The following is a 19,648-nucleotide window of genomic DNA, read 5'->3' as shown; positions in this document are numbered from 1 at the left end:
AAATGTTAATAAATACATACATTCTGAGACAGAACTATCTCAACAACATGTATATTATATTTACATGCACTGCTGTGGTGCCAACCAGAAAACTGCAAACAAAATGTTTAAAAAGATATTTTCAGATTTTATTTTATTTTTCCTAGGAATTAATGAGGAAATCAGTGGGAAAAAAATGACTCGTTTATCTGGATAAACATAATTTTTGTTCTTATTGTAATAAACACAAATTCCTGGGAAAAATTAAAGAAAAACTGAAAACAAAGGTTTCCTAGACCTATGATAACGCGTGTTGGGTGTGGGCTTGGTCCTCAGAAAACTATGAATAAACTGAATTACAATTTCAATATAGTAAACCTCCCATACCAAAGCAGCACTAACTGCCTGCACTCAAACAGTAACATTCCTACCTATGACAAGGCAACATTTCAAACATTACACCAGACCCTAAATCACCAATATACCTTCTATTAGAAAAACAAAACAGGCCAGGCTGTTGTAGGTCCGTACACAGAAATTACACAGTAAGAGAATACCTCACTTTGGTCACAAGTGCAGAATACAGACAGAACCTCACTAAATACAGAATAACGAAACCATAAAGTGAGGGTTTTCCCATTACAAAAATAGGTGGCCTGAGTAAGGCCACAGGCCCCTGGACTGCTGCCTCCTGGAGAGCAGCTAAATTCAAAAGCCATAGCAAAGAATAAAAGAGGTAGTAAAATAATTATTTCAAATCAGACCAGGACTTCCTCTTTGTGGTTTTATTCTAACAGTAAAAAAACACAGGACATATCGCAATCCCAGAGTTGCTCTACCTATTACAAACGCAGACTGTCAATAATATAATTTAAACATATCATTGAATACATATAGAACCAATCAACAAGGTGCAATTTTATTGTGCATTCCCCTGAATCATATTTTAGTGTTAGTTGCTATGCCCCAAAGCCAATCAAGGGTCAAGCTTACCATTCCCAACCCAATCATACACTAATTCCTAAACTTACATGATAATGCCATAGCCTGCCTTGCTACCCACCCTTTTAGGTCTAAATCCAAATATCCCTTAAACCTCTATCTTAGAAAGGCACCTCGTTATGTGTTCCTTCAACAATAACTCGTGATGTTTTTCATCCCTACCAAAAAGCAAGCCTTACAGTTTTGCTGTGACTAAGTTCAGGTGCAAGTTTTAATTTTGCCTTTATTTCAGAAAGCCTATTGCACCATCAAATCATAAGATTTTAGAGATATGCAGCAAGCAGCACACTAAACTAAATTTAAAAAAAAAACAAACCTTGTTCCACTTAAGTGACACTCTATCAGTCAACCTGTTTTGAGATCCAAGATCCTCTGAGGCCTTTAAGAAGAGGGCTACTTTTTGTTCTGATTCCACAAAAGTATAAATAGAAACATGCAAACAAAAAACGAAATGGAAACCGCAACAAGCCAGAGCCTGTATGCAATGCAGCAATGGAAAAGTAGGAATATTACTATTTATTTATTTATTTAAGTTTTTTATATACCAACATTCAAGACAATAGTCCCATCATGCTGGTTCACATGAAACAGGAGTGCAAAATAAACTTAAACTTGAACAATAGTGCGGAAATAGCAGTTACATGTAACAAGGAAAATTGAACTTGGAATGAGAAGGAAAAAGGAAAAAGGAAAACCAGCTATTTCTCATAAAACATCAAACAATATTATCAAGAAATATAAATCGATCATAATAGAAAAATCTAAGAAAAGAACAGCTGACAAATAGAACATCCAATAATTAAAACCTCATATGAAAAGCTTTTCCAAATACCAATAAAATATTTCAAAATAGCAGATGCATCAAACAACACCCAACAATTAAAACTGCTAAAGATTTTTTTTAAACTCCCTTGCTTTCCATACTTGGGAACTTTTGATTTCCATATGCCCTGAGATTTTCATGGATTAGCAGAGAGAACGGATGAGGTTGTTGTGCACAAACTTTCTTGTTTCTCTCTCACATGCTCAGTCATACACACACACACACACTTTGCTCACTCGCTCTCTCTTACTCAATCATGCACATACAAACACACATACACACACACACTCTCTCTCAATCATATACACACACACACGCTCATTCCCACTCTCACTGAATCATACACATGGGAGTCAACTATTAAGATGATTAGGAGTGCTAAACTCAATAAAATGTAATCCTCCCTACACAAAGTGAAGAAGTTTGTTCAATTATTGGAAGTGCTCAAGCACCAACTGCACCCACAAAGCTGGCACCTATGATCATACATACACATTCTCATTCACTCTCTCTCTCTCTCTGTCGTGTACACACACAAACATATGCTCGTCTGCTCCCTCTCAATAGTACACACATACACACCATGCTTATTTTCTCTGTATCATACACACACACACTTGTTCACTCTCTGAATCGCACACACACACACACATATGCTCGTTCACTCTCAGTCATGTACACACACAATCATGCTCGTTTGCTCTCTCTCAATCGTACACACATACCCATACTCTTGTTTGCTATCGTACACACACATGCTTGGTCACTCTCAATTATATACACACACACACACACACACACACACGCTTGTTCACACTGTCATACACACACACACATGTTCACTCTCTCAATTGTACACACACACACACACACATCGTCCTCTCTCTCTCAATCATATACACACATATGCTCGTTCACTCTCTCAATCGTGCACACACATGTTCTTTCACTTGTTTCCTTCTTCAGAAGCACAAAGGGCAGCAGCAGCAGCAGTCTCCTTCTTCAGCCCACTTGGTCCACCAGATTCTTGTATTCTCCAGGAGGTGCTGCTCCTGCTCCTAATTGTGGTGGGTGGAGGAAGCTGATGTTTCTTGCAGTCCGCCATCGTACTGCTGGGAGGAGGAGGATAATTCTTGTGGTCCCATGGCTGCCCTGCTCCTGAATGCCACGGGGGAGGGAGAAGGCCAATACTTCTGGCGGCCTTGCAGTCGTGTTGCCCCTCACTGCTGATGCTTCTTCTTCTAGTCCTACTGCTCCTGATTGGGGGGGGGGGGGAGGCAAAGAGAGGCTGCACAGGCTGCCTCTGAGCCAAGCAGCAGTGTTGGCCCTGATTTGGTGCCCTATCCCCACCCCCCCCCCCCGCCTTTAAGGATGGCCCTGAGGGGAGAGGGGACACCAAGAACAGACACAGAAGCTCTTCTTCTCCCTTTGGCCCAGAGCTCTTATGTCATAAGGGCTGGAAGAAGGTGGCTCTTCAGCTGCACTGTAAGAGAGTGGCGGCGCCACCTGGTAGATGGGCGTCTATGGCAGTGGCCATATCATCCATAAGCTAGTTACGACTCTACTCCTATCATTCCTTACACCATGTCCTCTACTCCAAAGGAATAATTATCAACCTTCCTCCTCTTGTCACTCCTCATCCAATGTCCTCTGCATCAAGGGTTCTTTACCCCATTCTTCAAGAGCTGCAAAAGGTCTGGTTTACAGGGCAATCAAGTTATGCAAATCAGTCTTATTTGTAGACTGTTTGTATGTAAATTCATTGTGAATATCCTGAAAACTAGACCTGTATAAAAATCTCCTGCTCTACACCCACAGCAGTAGCCATCAATCTGCCCCTCCTATCATTCCACCCACCATGTCCTCTACACCCACGCATGGAAAACTCCCAGGCATCAGGTTGCTCAGGTGTTTGAAAATTGATGACTCAATGTTGGCCCAGACCCAAAAAGGAGCTGCCAATTCTGTAAATGGCATGGGACTCAAAAGAGCCACCATGGTCCAGGCTGCCTCCTGCCTGCCCAGAAGAGGAGAAGCTGGAGGGAGAGGCAGAAGCTACAGGGGCGGAGGAAAGTGTGTGTGTGGGGGGGGGGGGAGGTTACAGAAAAAGAAAAGAGAAATTAGAGTGAAGGTAAAGGGAGGGGGTGAGAAGCTGAAGACGGAGGCAAAAATAACCACAAGAGAGACAAAACAATAAAAGCAAAAAAAAAAAAGGCATAAAAAAAAGCAACAAAACAATCTGAAAAAGTTATAACAAATTTTGCCTAGCAGCCAAGTTTTCTAAATATTTTTCCATCCCCAGCAATAGTTATCAGCTTTTCCCCCGTTATCACTTCTCATCCTGTCTTCTCTGCACCCACAAAGAGGAAGACAGCTCAGGATCAGTTCTGCCTCCAGCTCTTAGACCTACATGGTTCTGTATCAACATGTACTGGTAACAACCACAGGCTTGCTCCTAATTGGTCACAAATATTCCCTTTATATTGTTCATTCTCTCTTTAAACAAAATGTTATTTGATATTATTATTACCTGAGATGTTGTCCGTGTTGATTCTGACGACACTAAACTTGTCTGGCTGGTCACAGTCTTCTCCAAAGAATCTATTTTTTCGTAAGTCCTTTTCTGTCGTACAACATCCTGCTGTGTTGAGAAGTCACTGGAGTCACTTGCTTTGCTCTCCACCATGGATCTATACAATGATCTGTTACTAGATCTGACATCATCCCTTGATCCACGGCTGCCATACTTTTTCAAGGGCTCAGGCTGGAATCTGACTTTGCTGCTCTCTGACAGCACTGTTGTTTCTACCATGTCAGCATCCAGACTGGCTTTGCTCCCCTTGCACACTGCGGAGCGGCCCACAACGGCACGCATTTCTGCAATCAACTTATCATTCAGCATGTTGAGTTCACTACTGCTCCCAACAGATCCAGGTCTAACTTGTGCTGCTCCCTGTCTCCTTCCTTTCCTCTTCCTCAAGCTGGGAGAAGGGCCTGTTGAATAGCCAGAATCTTGTTGACTTATGACAGTAGGATACTCCTGAGTTTGAAGACTGTTTTGACGACTGTGGTGGGCCTCAATGTTCTTCAGAACATTGGCTTCTAAGACCCTCCATGACTGCTTGAAACTCTCCTTTGATGTAAGTGGTCCAGGCTGCAGCTTGGCAGATACTTCAGTGGTCCCATGGGGAGCAGCAGGCTGTTTGGAAGATTGGTCCACATTGACCATGTGTTTGATGTATTCTCTCCCAGCTGGGCTATACTCAGTGGCAGATGGATTCCTTTTGTGTCTGTTGGAGATTTGTTGTTGCATGCTTGGGTGCTGCAGCAACTTGGTGGGTTGAAGCTGTTTTTGTAAACTACTGCTGGGTGAAATGTGTGGGGTTGTCCCATTCATAGTTACACCTTCGATGTCCATTTCCACTGGGGGTTCGTCGTAGATTGGAGACTCGACTGATGGCTCATCATATATAGGGGGAGGGGAGGCATGCTTGGGCGACTCAGGCTGCAGTGTGCTCGTTGGTGTCCTCTGCGGTGTCTGATAGCTAGTGCCACCAGTGAGTACCAAGCAGAATCCCCCACTGTCTGTCTTTTTGACCTGCATAGATTGTTTTGTCTCTGTGGGAGATGCTGCTCGCGTTGGCACTGTGATCTGAGCTGCTTGCTGCGGCTGTGCATAACTCACTGGCTTGCTTAGTGGTTTCTGGCTGCTGCCTAGGCCGGGACCTTCCTGCTGCTGCCCTGCAGTGGGAGGTGAAGTGGGCACATGCTTCAGACTGTTCACCTTCACCAGCATGGCTGCCTTTGTTCCTGGAGCAGGTTGCCATCGATGAGATGCTTCCCTGGAGAAAGAAAAGCAACATGGTCATCGACTAGAAAAATGCTAGAAAAACAAGAGATGCTATTGGAATGTTATATCATCCTACGGTATTTTATTAAAGCAAAGCAACAATCTAATCTGGGGAGGTTTGCTGTTTTTTGAATATTCTTCTTAGTTAAGAAATGTCATTTTCTGAGACTGTAACCAGTGTGGTGTAGGAGGGAGAATGGACACATCCTCAGCTTGCAATTTGTGTATAGTGTGCTAGGGAAAACACTTGTTCCTTGGCTTGTAATTAGTGTGCAGTGTGAAGGAAAACAGCCATTTCTTCAGCCTGCAAGGGAGTACAGTCACTTCCTCAGCTTCTGGGCAGTGTATGGCAATAAGAATGCAATACATTTTCCAATTGCCACATGTAATTAATACTATTTCTCAGACTCTAGTAGACATGGGGGCCTGTGATGAAGCAGGGGTTTCACACAGGCAGCAGCAGCAGCAGCAGCCTGGAGAGACAGAATAGTTAGAGACTCCAGAAGGCAGAGGGAGCTCTAAAGAGAGATCCAGGGGAAACACTGCTTCAAGGCAGAAAGTAAAAGTAAACAAGAGTTGGCTAGGGGATTGTAAAAGTCAGAAGGAACAGAAAGCCCAGGGCTACTGAGAAATGATAGTAGCCACAGAAAGATGTACTATTAATTGGGAGACACAGCTGAGGCTAATTAGAGACTGCAGGGAATCATCCCGTCTCTTATGCAAGAGACAGAACGGAGAAAAGAGCCAGATGGAGAACCAAGGAAAATGGACTCACCCAGAGCCAGATGCAGAGAAGCTCACAGCCTGTGGTTAGGGATTGGAAATCTCAAAAAGGCACAGTTGGGAGTAGATTCTGTGTGGTTTTAGGAAGTTGGGCTGGCCTACGGCAGTTGACCAAAATATCTTGCCGGTGAAATCCTGGTGTCTCAGGAAAGGAATTGATAATTACAAGTATGAAGTAAACAGTGATGTCTGGAGTACAGTTGTTTGTATTGCAAGTGCTGGCTCTAAATAGTGTGTTTCAGAAACTCTTAACAGTTCGTGCAGGGCCTGATTTACTAATCTTTTCTTCCATAGACACAAAATAGGAAAAATAAACCCTTACAGGTTAATTATAAAACAGGCGCATTTGCTCCCAGATACGCACATATCGGCGTGCGAGCAAATATATGCTGGAATTTTAAATCACGTGCGCACTTGTGTGCCTATGATTTAAAATACGCCTACCACACACAAAGTATGCTCCTACTTTTAAGAGATTTCTTGACAAACCTCCTTCGCGTATCTTCCATAGGACTTTGCCGGCTTTAACACGAGAATGCAAACGAATTTTAAAACATGCGCAAGGGACAGTCCCAGTTTTTCCAATTAGTCCACGAGTTTATCTAGTCAATCCAGAGGTCATCCACCCCTCTGGTTCTCCATCCTGCCCCCCTGTTGAACCCAGACCCCCTCACCCTGTCATGTAAGTCTATCTGCAGACTTGCTCCTCATCTGGAGCAGCAGTAAAGTTATGTGGCTAACAAGCCGCCGCCCGCTGCAGCCTCCGGTTTTAAAATTCAGAGTTACGCACATAACAGCGGGCCCCACCCCTTTTCTGCCTCATTTTTTGGCTACCGCATGTACGCAAATAAATCAAGGCTTTTAAAATCCACTTGCTCGCACACGGCCCATGGGCATTTTATCTTGAACAATGCTTTTAAAATCGACCTCACAGTGAATTAGACCCATAGCCACTGCATGTACCTCGAATGCAGTGACACTTTCCTTTCCATCTCCTCCAATCCTTGGCATCATCACTTCCATTCCCTTTTCCTCATCCTCCTGGCATCTTCACCTCCCTTTCATCCCCCACCCCTTGGCACCATCACTTCCCTTCCTTCTTCCCCATCCCCTGGCATCAACACCTTCCCTTCCCACTAGGACAAGCTAGAGAAGCTAGGTTTCTAGATATCATAAATGACTACTTCATGGAGCAGCTGGTCCAAGAACCCACGAGACGGGCAGCTACTTTATATCTAGTCCTCTGTGGAACGCAGAATCTGGTACAAGGGGTTACTCTGATGGGGTCGCTTAGCAATAGTGATCAGAATGCAAATGCCAATCACTAGAGGGAGGACATTAAATAAAACTATTGCAGTAGCATATAACTAGAGGGAGGAGGAATAGCCTAGTGGGCTATGAACCAGGAGACCAGGGTTCAAGTCCTGCTCTTGCTCCTTGTGACCTTGGGCAAGTCACTTTACCCTCCATTGCCTCAGGTACAAAACTTAGATTGTAAGTCCTCTGGGAATAGGGAAATACCTACAGTACCTGAATGTAAACCAATGTGATATCTCAGATTGCATGTCGGTATATAAAAATAATAAATAACTATAAAAAAGGAGACAATGAGAAAATTATTTAGAAAGAAACTAAAAAGGGGAATTGCCAAGTTTAAAAGACTGCATGAGGTGTGGATATTGCTTAAAAATACTATGTTAGAAGCACAGATAAAATGTATTCCATACATTTTTTAAAAAGTCAAAGAAAGACCAAATGACTGTCAGCATGGTTTAATGGTGAGGTGAAAGAGGCAATTAAAGCCAAAAGGGTATCTTTCAAAAAATGAAAAGTAGGCCCTAATGAGGAAAATAGTACTGACCAGTTAGATGTAAAAGAGTAATGAAACAAATCAATAAAGAGTGGACTACTGTGTAAACAGGATGTGCAGAACTGTTCGTCAAAAGTTACTGACCCCTTGGGACTTCTTGTCTGACTAGTGTTTCCCAATCAGTGTTGCATGGCTCACTGGTGAGCCTTCACACTTGATCAGGTGTGCCACGGAAAAGTCATCACTACCTAATGCTCAGATCCAGACCAATGCCTGAGCTCTGTTCTCAGCACCTTGCATCAACAAATGACACCAGCAGTGGCTCTTAAATGTGAAAATATTTAATCATGAATTCCTCCTTTTCCTAGCTGCAGCATAAGCTCTGGTGTTTGGTAATTAATGGGCAGCATGCAGAACATGAATAGCTGGGCCGCACACACATTCCACATAGCACCTCCTCATTTTCCCCTTTCTGACCCTCCCCTTTGAATTCTTCCAAACTGTGTCTTATCCTCAAGCTAAGAAAGACAGGGAACATGCACACTGAGCACAGATGCAAGTACTGGCAGCAGCCCAGTGGAGGCGTTCGTGGCAGCCAATGTAACTAATTGAGCCTGCGCCCACATCACACCCACTTCCCCTGCATTTTTATCTAGAGGGAAATGATCCATTGTGATGGGTTCATTTGCATCTCTGTCCCTCTCACCCTTTGCTTTAAATTTGAAAGACAGATTGGTGGGGCAATCAGTGCTTCCCTAGCTTTTCTTTTGGCCATATGAGTTCTCTCCATGTCTGCACTGACTGCTCCATGGATGCTGGTATGCCACTTTTGTTAATGTAGGTGTGCTTTGGTACTGAAAAGGGAAACACTAATCTAGACTGTTGAGGAATGTAAGGGTATGAATAGACAATCAAATGGCAGTTTTGCAAATGTCTTCAATGGAAGTGGCCCTGAGATGAGCCACTCAAGTCACTATGGCTCTTCATTTGAGCCTTGAGAGTCTGTAATCTGTAAACCAGTCAGTGCACAACAATCTGCTATATAATCCGGACATGAATAGCTGACACCCTCTTTAGATAATAAGGAAGGACCCCTTATAGTTCAAGGAGTGAAGAGCTTGTTCTCCTTTCCCATGTGGTCTTGGGAAAAATGTTGAAAACACAACAGCTTGATTAATTTGAAATGCAGAAACCACTTTCAGATGGTTTGAGATTGTAGAACTCTGTTAAAAGAAAACTGCAGGAAAGGCGAATAGGAAGCCAGAGTCTGGTTGTTTCTCATGGCCAAGGTGATGGCCATGAGAAATCTCCAAAGAACACTCTAAAGTGTTCTTTGGAGATTCTGCATATTCTTGAGTCCTGGGGGACATACAACCAGTTACAGCCATATAATGGTTATGGCCCAAGCGCTTGTAACAAACCTTGCGTGTATGCGTGATAGATGTCTTCTGCCCACAAATGCAGGTCTTGAAGCCGCTGATGCCTGTCATCTTCTTAGGCCTTTCTTCGGACATTATGACTATATTTTAGACAGATTTTTTGTAGTAGCACTTAAAAAGTGATACATTACAAGAGGACCTTGCAAGACTGGAAGACTGGGCATCCAAATGGCAGATAAAGTTTAATGTGGACAAGTGCAAGGTGTTGCATATAGGGAAAATTAACCCTTGCTGTAGTTACACGATGTTAGGTTCCATATTAGGAGCTACCACCCAGGAGAAAGATCAGGCATCATTAGTGGATAATACTTTAAAATCGTCGGCTCAGTGTGCTGCAGCAGTCAAAAAAGCAAACAGAATGTTAGGAATTATTAGGAAGGGAATGGTTAATAAAACGGAAAATGTCATAATGCCTCTATATCGCTCCATGGTGAGACCGCACCTGAAATACTGTGTACAATTCTGGTCACCGCATCTCAAAAAAGATATAATTGCGATGGAGAAGTTACAGAGAAGGGCAACCAAAACGATAAAGAGGATGGAACAGCTCCCCTATGAGGAAAGGCTGAAGAGGTTAGGGCTGTTCAGCTTGGAGAAGAGACGGCTGAGGGGTGATGTGATAGAGGTCTTTAAGATCATGAGAGGTCTTGAACGAGTAGATGTGAATCAGTTATTTGCACTTTTGAATAGTGGAAGGACTAGGGGGCATTTCATGGAGTTAGCGGGTGGCACATTTAGGATTAGTCGGAGAAAGTTCTTTTTCACTCAACGCACAGTAAGGCTCTGGAGTTTGTTGCCACAGGATGTGGTTGGTGCGGTTGATGTAGCTGGGTTCGGAAGGGGTTTGGATAAGTTCTTGGAGGAGAAGTACATTAACAGCTATTGATCAGGTTTACTTGGGGAATAGCCACTGCTTTTGGCTGCATCAGTGGCATGGGATCTTCTTAGTGTTTGGGTAATTGCCAGATTCTTGTGGCCTGGTTTGGCCTCTGTTGGAAACAGGATGCTGGGCTTGACCCAGCATGGCAATTTCTTATGTTCTTGAAGGGATGAAGAAGCAGTGAGGCAAGAAGAAAATCTCTAGCTGGAAAGGGGTACGAAGAGTGAGGTGATACAAAATTATTCAGATTAGTTAAATCACAAGCAGATTTTGATAAATTGCAGGAGGACCTTGTGAGACTGAAAGACAGGGCATCCAAATGGCAGATAAAATTTAATGTGGACAAGTGCAAGGTGACTTATATAGGGAAAAATAACCCTTGCTGTTGATACATGATGGAAGATTCCATCTTAGGAGCTACCACCCAAGAAATAGATCTAGGCGTCATAGTGGATGATACATTGAAATCGTTGGCTCAGTGTGCTTTGGCGGTCAAAAAAGTAAACAGAATGGTTAGGAATTATTACAAAGAGAATGGCGAATAAAACGGAGGATGTCATAATGCCTCTGTAGCGTCCCATGTTGAGACTGCACCTTGCACAAATGAGAATATTCTTTTTCACTCAATGCACAGTTAAGCTCTGGAATTCATTGCCAGAGGATATGGTTAAGGAAGTTAGTGTAGCTGGGTTTAAAAAAAGGTTCAGATAAGTTCCTGGAGGAGAAGTCCATAAACTGCTATTAATCAATAAGGAATAGCCAATGCTTGTTACCAGAATTCACAACTTGGAATCTATTTAATATTTGGGTACTAGCCAGGTACTTGTGATTTGGATTAGCCTCTATTGGAAAAAGGATACTGGGCTTGATGGATGCATGGTCTGACTCAGTATGGCATATTTTATGTTTTTTTGAGACAGGCAAATATAATATAAAAACAAGAGAGAGAGAGGATCGCATATCCTTGTGGAAGCTCAGACAAAATCAGACCAAAGAGCTTACAAAGCAATGTTTGTGCACATGGGAACCACTATACAGGCCCAGTAAAATTTTATGGAGCTAGGAGAAAAGGGTTCCCCTTATGCCATCACTCAGATGTTATAGCTAATTCAGTCCTGCTTGTTGACATACAAACAGCAGCTTTAGCAGCAAAGTATGTTGTATCCTGCCACTAGGCAAGAAACCTAATCTGACCAGGAACAATATGACCCTGGGAATTGTCCTTGTACATTCTGTAACCTGTAATTTTATTTTATCATCATCATCATCATCATTATGTAATTTTTTCTCTTTTCCCTTTGATTTAAACAATTGTGGGGCTAATTCTGTAACAGCCCCCACACACTTTCAGGTGATCACTTACATAATTTACACATACTTTCCCTTTAAAAACAATCTCAAGAATTTCGTGCACACTTTGAAAATGAAAAAGTATCTGTGTAAGGGCAAACACCGCCGCTGGGAATGCCTCTGCTGACCATTGGTAAATTTACGTGCATACATGCCGGATACTTATAAGTTTACCCAAGTACCAGGCAGGCAATTTTGTAAAAGGCTATTTTCACAGGTAAAGCACTAATTCAGCCGCAGAAATGGTTTTGAAAATTACTTTCTTTCTCTGTATTACTTTGGCAGCACAAATACAAATTGTCATGCCAATAAAGTTTCCTGAATCTGAAACTATGTGAATAGAACAAAAGCAGGGGATAAAACTCTTTCCTCGGAGAGGTGCAAGACCTCCGCCTATCCTAAGCAACCGAAGAAAGCACACAGATCCCTATGAAACCTTACTTCAGTAACACAGGAAAAAACAGGCATGTGCTGGGAGGCTTGAGGGACCGCGACCCTTACAGGTCATGGCCATTCCATGCCCAGTCTAAAAAGTAGTGTAAAAAGAGTCAAACCCAAAAAAAAGCAGGGTGTAGGAGATGCACACGAAGACACAGGACAAGATCGGCATCACACAAAGAATCCTCCCCAATCCCATGGCTGTGCCCCACAAATCCCACTTCCTGTGCTATAATTAAAGCTCTCTGAAGATACAGCGTAATAACATATCCTGTGTCCTTGGTCAGGGAACAGCTCTTAATTAACAGGAAGCCTCTCAGCATGGCTCTCCAGCCCCAGCCCTGAGCCACATTCTCACAGGTTCCCCCCCTCCCCCCTCTGATATTCCTGGCTTTGGTTGGTTTTATTAACTTGATTTACTGCAGTTCCTCAGGAACATCAAAACAATGTACAATTCAAATGAAAGCACCATACAATTAATATCCAAGAAATGTCACAATACCATACACACGTTCTTCAATAACCAATAAAATAGGCACTAAAGGGCCGAGATTCAAAATAAAGCTGAGCTCCTACATTCAGGAACCTAAATTAGGAGCTATATTCAGCCAAACCTAGGGTCCTAATAGGCCAATTTTCAAAGTGTTTAGGCTCCTGTAACTTTTACAGTTACGCTCCTAAATTGGAGCTATTGAGAACTTATTAGGGCTGAGTCCCTAAATTAAAATCCTAGTTTTGTTTCGTTCCTAATTTAGGATCCTAAAATGTGGTTGGCTAGAGAAGAGGAGTTAGGGTGGGGAGACAATGTTAGGGGCTTAGCATGGATTTTCAGAACTAGGCCCCTAATGTAGGATCCTAAATCTAGGCAAATGAATAGCAGACCTAAATTTACATCCTAAATTTATGTAAATTTTCAGCTGTAAACTTAAATTCAGCTGAAAATAGACACCTAACTTAGGGACCTACATTTAGGAGTTCTGCTCTTTTTGAATATTGGCTAGAGCCATCTGCCCCAGTCCACCTTAAGGCGCAGATGATTCTGGGTCGCTGGAGGTTCCTGGCCTAGCGCTATAAGGGATCATGACCTGGAGGAGGTTAGGCAGGCCCCGGGGAGTTGCTGCGAGCCCACTGTACGCCCGAATCGAATACATATGAACCGCAAGATGTTTAAAGCGAGGTTAGCTACTTTTGTTTTTCTGTTTATTTTGACTTCTGTAAATAAATCCTTGTCCCTGACCAGAACAGCCAAGTCTTGCTATATTCCTTGGATGTTCCAGATGCCATAGCCAGTTTATACGATACATGTGGTGTTAGCAGTGAGATCTGGTGGACTAAAGAAGGCACTGACCCTTAGCTACATTAAAAAAAAAAACCACACACACACACATACTTCAGAGATTTTTTTCCCCTTTTCCCTGTTTCCTGGGGCCTTCCTTGTTTCTCACCTAGTGGTGCTACAACCAGCTAAGGGAGTAGCCCACAGGGATAGAAAGGGTTCAAGAAGTGAGGCAGAGCCAGATAGGCCAGCAGAATTTTGGGTTTTTTCTCTCTCTCTCTCCTTCCCCCAGAGAGGTGTTTACCTAGCCCTCAGAATGCAGTTAAATATGGTGAAGTCATGGTGACCAAACCAACTCCCTTGGCCACGGCCATATTGAAGTTGTCTTCTGGAGAGGACCCAACAGCTTCTTTAAAAATTATGAGTGGTCTGCTAAACTGACCGGCTGCCCGGAGGACAGGTAGGTGACCTACGAAGGTAACTTACTGATTGGAGATTGTCAAGCAGCTTTCCAGACTGTGAATCTCAATGGCACAGCCACATAACAGGAAATCAAGACCACCATTCTTCAAGGAGCTGGGCTCACCCCAAAGACCTATCAACAATGCTTCCAGTTCGACTTCCTGCAGTCTGAGGAGAATCTAAGAAACCTTGTCCATAGATTTTGCGACGTCGCCTGAAAGTGGCTCCATCTAGAGGGGAAGACTGGCGAGGAGGTCGCCAAGATAATTCTCTGGGAGCAACTCCTAGATGGCCTCGGATAGCCCCTGCAGGAGTGAGTCTAGCAACAACTGAATGTGACACTGGAAAAAGCTTTAGAAGTGGCCGAGGCCTACTACCAAGCTCACTCTATGCCAGAAACACTGTGTTCCCCTGAGAAGGTACAGGACGGATATAGAGGCTGACAAGATACTAAGATTCAGAGGCTCTGGATGGCAGAAGAGCAGGCCCGAGGCGAGTTGTAACCCCAGAGCCTAACATGGGGAGGCCCGCATGTTTCACTTGCGGAAAAAGCAGGCATTTCATCCAGGACTGTCCCCACTGTGAAGAAGAACATATGGATATTAATGCCGTGACTCCACATTATTGTCATTTTGTGAATATTCGCAGGAAAGAGACCTGCACATCTGTAATCTCAGTCGAAGTAGATAGCATTCCGACGCAGGCCCTGGTAGATTCAAGAAGCGTGAAGAACCTCATTTGACGTGAGCTGGGTCCAAATCAACTATGATATTGTGGTACTGTTGACCTGCACAGATGGCAACCACAAACCATATCCAACTTGTCAACTGCAGTTAAAGACACCAGTCAGTCTAGACAAAATAGTAGGGAGGTTCTTTCATGGCTCCCCTACCCCATTCTAATTGAGAGAGACTGTCCAAATTTTAACAGTTTTTGGACCCTGCTCACAACAGCGACGCCTACCACCAATAAAGAGGAGTTATCTTTTCCTGAACTCTTCCCTATAGAGGACATGGACTGGTTTCCTAAGGTCTCAAAAATACCAAAATCCCGGAAACAAAAGAGACAGGACAAATATGGTTTTGTAGCTGACCAAGAGACAGAGGGGAAGGGTATCTTTGAGTCAAAGGACGAACCAAACCCCAGCTAGAATCTGATGGCCGACCCCTTTAACTGAGAAAGTGAGGGTAAATCAGAGGGGTTCAAACGTGCCCAGAGGGAGGATGAGTCCTTGTTCTGGCACCAAACTGTATATACGACAGTGTACCATCCACAGACCAATGGCCTCATGGAATGCTTCAATTGGACACTGACACTTAAACAAATGTTGAGGAAATTCATAGATGAAGATGGCATAAATTGGGATTTGCTACTGCACTATGTACTATTCGCGATTCACGAAGTTCCCCAGAGCTCAATAGGCTTTTCACCTTTCAAGTTATTATATGGAAGAAGACCAAGAGGCATATTAGACGTGGCACACGAGACATGGAAAGATGAAGGAAAACCTGGACAGAATCTTGTGAACTACGTTATACAGGTACAAGAGCATCTAAAAAAGGCTGGGGAGGCAGTCCGTGTATGCATTGAGAAAGCTCAGACCAGCCAGACTCAGGCATATAACCATTCCCTTTTCTGAAAGTAAGTTGCTCACCTGTTTGCAAGGGCCCTATGAGGTCTTGAAAAAAAAACCAGCCCAGTCAATTATAAACTAGCTCAGCCAGATAAAAGGAAGAAAACTCAGATTTACCTTGTCAACCTACTAAAGAACTGGGTTCCATAGGAGGGTGGAGTGATTCAAGCAGGATTCGGCCCAGAATAGACAAGCAGACCAGACCCAGGTGCCATTTGGGAAGGAGCTGTCAACTTTCTAGAAAGCGGACTTAAAGCTGCTGTTTGAGCAGAATAGGAATATCTTCTCCAGCTTGCTGGGATGTACTGTTGCGTCCATCGGTCTTTGACGGCTTTGCCCCGCCTTTACCTCTCTACTTGCGGCTCCTCCCGCTCACCTTGGACTGATGGCCGCCGCAGCGTCTTCTTGCCGACCTCTCCGGTGTCCCCAGACTGGCTAGGGTGCTGCCTCCCGCCATTCTCCTTCAAGGTATCTTTATTTCCACACTGGCGCGAACCTCAGGGGCATCCCCCTGTTCTGACATCACAACTCCAGGGTATATCTGCCTACTTCATTTGCTAGCTCGTTGAGTTAGCAACCGGAACTCTTACAGATGGGATTCGCTCTCTGTTCCTAAGCTACTCTGCCACTCCAGCTCTATTGGAACTCTTACTACCCTTCGGGGTCACTAACGGGGTACCTGCGCCTCGGGGGCCTCTCTGCTTCTTTCAGGTGCTATCAGGAAACCGGTACTTGCTCCTCGAGGGCCCATTTTCCCTTTGTCGCTGCCTGAAACCTCAACCTTCTACTTGGAAGAACTAACTACAGTCACCATCTGTGAGTACAGAAACATCTCTCTCTACAGTACTGCTTCGCCGGAGTCAGATACTCGCTCCTCGAGGGCCTGCCCTCTGTTCCGGTGCCAGACCTCTCGTCTAGTGGAATCTCTGCTACTGAGTACAACGCTACTGAGTCTCCCTGCTCTAAGGGATCAGGTACTCGCTCCTCGAGGGCCTGCTCTCCCTGTCTCGGAGCTCTTCTATTCTACTTGGGACTCTGAAGCTATTCTATTGTGTGCTCATAATTCTCAGTCTCTTTTCCACTACAGCACTGCCTACAGAGGATCCACTGTTCCAGCATCCTGTGAGAGATGTGTCCAGCCGGGCTCTACAACCACTACTCATTACTGCCAACTCTGGTTGTTCCATATACTATTTAAATAAAGATTCAATTCTGTGTTTGTCTGTCCGGAGTTTAGCCTGACATTGTGGTCCCTCACGGGACTGCCCCCCGTGGGCGTCGTCAGCTGCCACAGTGTCCAAGGATCCACAAACACCAATAACCATAACACCGTACCCACTTGGTCCAACACAATATTACACCGCCAGGGGTGATCGTACATCAATGGCCATACTGGATTCCAGAAACTAGGCTAAACATTATTGAAACAGAAGTAAAGGAGATGCTCCAGCTTGGAATTATAGAACAATCTAATAGTGACTGGTCTTCAACCATAGTCCTAGTACCAAAACAAGATGGGAGCATAAGATTTTGTATAGACTTTAAAAGTGTCAACGAAGTCTCCAAACTGGATACATACCCAATGCCTAGGGTGGAGGAGCTGATCAAGTGTCTAGGATCGGCTCAGTTCATCTAGACCTTGGACCTCACCAAAGGATATTGGCAAGTACCCTCATGCCAACGGCGAAAGAGAAGATGGCCTTCTCAATACCGGCTGGGCTCTTTCAGTTTATGATCCTCCCGTTTGGCCTCCATTGCACCCCTACAATGTTCCAGTGCTTGGTCGACCATATGCTCCACCCACACCAGGGCTATGTCGCCGCATACCTGGACAACAATGGTCTACAGCCCAGATTGGAGGATACACTTAAACCAACTGCAAGCTAAGGAAAGCTGGTCTGACGGCAAACTCAAAGAAGTGCTTGTTGGGAGGACAAGAAGTCTAATATCTGGGCTATATCTTGGGGAAGGCACAAGTCCACCCATAGTCCAGGAAGATTGAGGTGATTACCAAGATACCGATCCTACAAACCAAAGGGAAGGTTAGAGCGTTTCTAAGCCTGACAAGCTGCTATAGAAGATTTATGCCTAACTACTCCGAGAAGGCAGAACCACTTGCGAGGCTCTTATTAAAGAAATCACCAGAAAAAGTCAATGGCCGGCCAAGAAATAGAAAGCCTTCTGCGAGCTGATGAAAGCGAGCTGCTCCAATACGGTCCTAATAAGTCCAGACTTCATGGTGCCCTTCATTGTTCAGACAGATGCCTCAGAGGTAGGACTGGGGGGCGGTCCTCAGCCAAATGATGTCCAAGAGCAACCAGTAGCCTATATACAGTAAGTTGGAAGCTCCTACCATGGAAGAAGTATTCTACAGTGGAGAAGAAAGCCTTAGCTGTAAAATGGGCTCTAGAAGGTTCTTGAGATAGCAGTTCACCTTGGTGACAGACCTCTAACCACTCATATAGTTTTTATTTTTCTGTTTATTTTGACTTCTGTAAATAAATCCTTCTTCCTGACCAGAATAGCCAGGTCTTGCTCTATTCCTTGACTGTTCCAGATGCTGTGGCTGGTCCATACACTGCGCGGCCGTTAAGTTGTGAGCTGACAATTCACATACATTTAGAATCCGAAAAGTCTGGCTCAGGGATAGATTGGCCTATCGGGGCTTTGGGCATGCCCTGGTATGCCAGTTGGACCAATCACGAGGTTGGTATTGGTCCCTATGACCCCATGCCTGCAGAGCCACTACAACCAACACCAGGCCCTGCAGCATGTCTTCTTACAGAGCAGGAGCCTCCCCTCGTTCCTACCTACTCTTATTTCTTGCAGTGACAACAGCAGCAGCAGCTCCGGCTCTCTGGTCTTGCTGTCACTGCTGCTCTCTCATAAGAATATAAGAAGTTGCCATACTGGGTCAGACCGAGAGTCCATCAAGCCCAGCATCCTGTTTCCAACAGTGGCCAATCCAGGAAACAAATACCTGGCAAGTACCCAAACATTAAATAGATCCCATGGTACTAATGCCGGTAATAAGCAGTGGCTATTTCCTAAGTCAGCTTGACTAATAGCATTTTATGGACTTGTCCTCTAGGAAGTTTTCCAAACCTTTTTTAAACCCAGCTAAACTAACTGCCTTAACCACATCCTCTGGCAACAAATTACAGAGCTTAATTGTGCATTGAGAGAAAAATAATTGTCTCCATTTTGATTAAGTGTGCTACATGCTAATTCATGGAGTGTCCCTTAGTCCTTCTATTATCTGACAGAGTAAATAACCAATTCACATTTACCCGTTTTAGTCCTCTCATGATTTTGTAGATCTCCATCATATCCCCCCTCAGCTGCCTCTTCTCCAAGCTTAACAGCCCTAACCTCTTTAGCCTTTCTTCATAGGGGAGCGTTATCTTCAGCCGTGGAGTGAAACACTCCCATGGCTTCCCTTCACAGCTGCTCTGCCTCTCTCGGTAGGATGCTGCTAATAGGCTACCCATGGCTACATGAAGAACTCTACTACAGGGGTGCTCAAATCGGTCCTTGGGGGCCCCTCCAGCCAATCCGGTTTTCAGGATATCCCTAATGAAAATGCATGAGAAATATTTGCATATATAGGAGGTAGTGCATGCAAATACATATCATGCATATTCATTAGGTATATTCTGCAAACCTGATAGTAGAGGGGGCCCCCAAATACCGGTCTGAGCACCCTTGCTCTACTATACTGTACCGACAGCCCCCTCATCCTCGGGCCCATGGGAAAAAAAGAAAAAAAAAGCAGTTTCGGGGGACTTGCAGTCTGCCCCTTCCTAGCCAAGTAACAATACCTCCCAAAGCATTAACCAGCAACTACCCAGAGTCTGTTCTCCTGGGACCCTACCTTGATTCCCCCTAACCATCAATGTAAATAAAATCATTTCTTCTTTTTT

General features: G+C 44.2%; 1 protein-coding gene across 1 annotated transcript in view; it reads right to left on the bottom strand.

Annotated features, from left to right (window-relative positions):
* The window catches only part of LOC115096919 (rho GTPase-activating protein 39-like), a 156,078-nt gene that overhangs the window by 37,026 nt on the left and 99,404 nt on the right, over positions 1-19,648 (bottom strand). The window contains exon 3 of the mRNA XM_029612210.1: positions 4,335-5,646. Within this exon, the coding sequence (XP_029468070.1) occupies positions 4,335-5,646 (1,312 nt within the window). The remainder of the gene's footprint in view (positions 1-4,334; positions 5,647-19,648) is intronic.

The sequence above is a fragment of the Rhinatrema bivittatum genome, chromosome 8 (assembly GCF_901001135.1).
Source record: "Rhinatrema bivittatum chromosome 8, aRhiBiv1.1, whole genome shotgun sequence".
Taxonomy (NCBI): domain Eukaryota; kingdom Metazoa; phylum Chordata; class Amphibia; order Gymnophiona; family Rhinatrematidae; genus Rhinatrema; species Rhinatrema bivittatum.
This window is presented reverse-complemented; position numbering and strand designations above follow the sequence as displayed.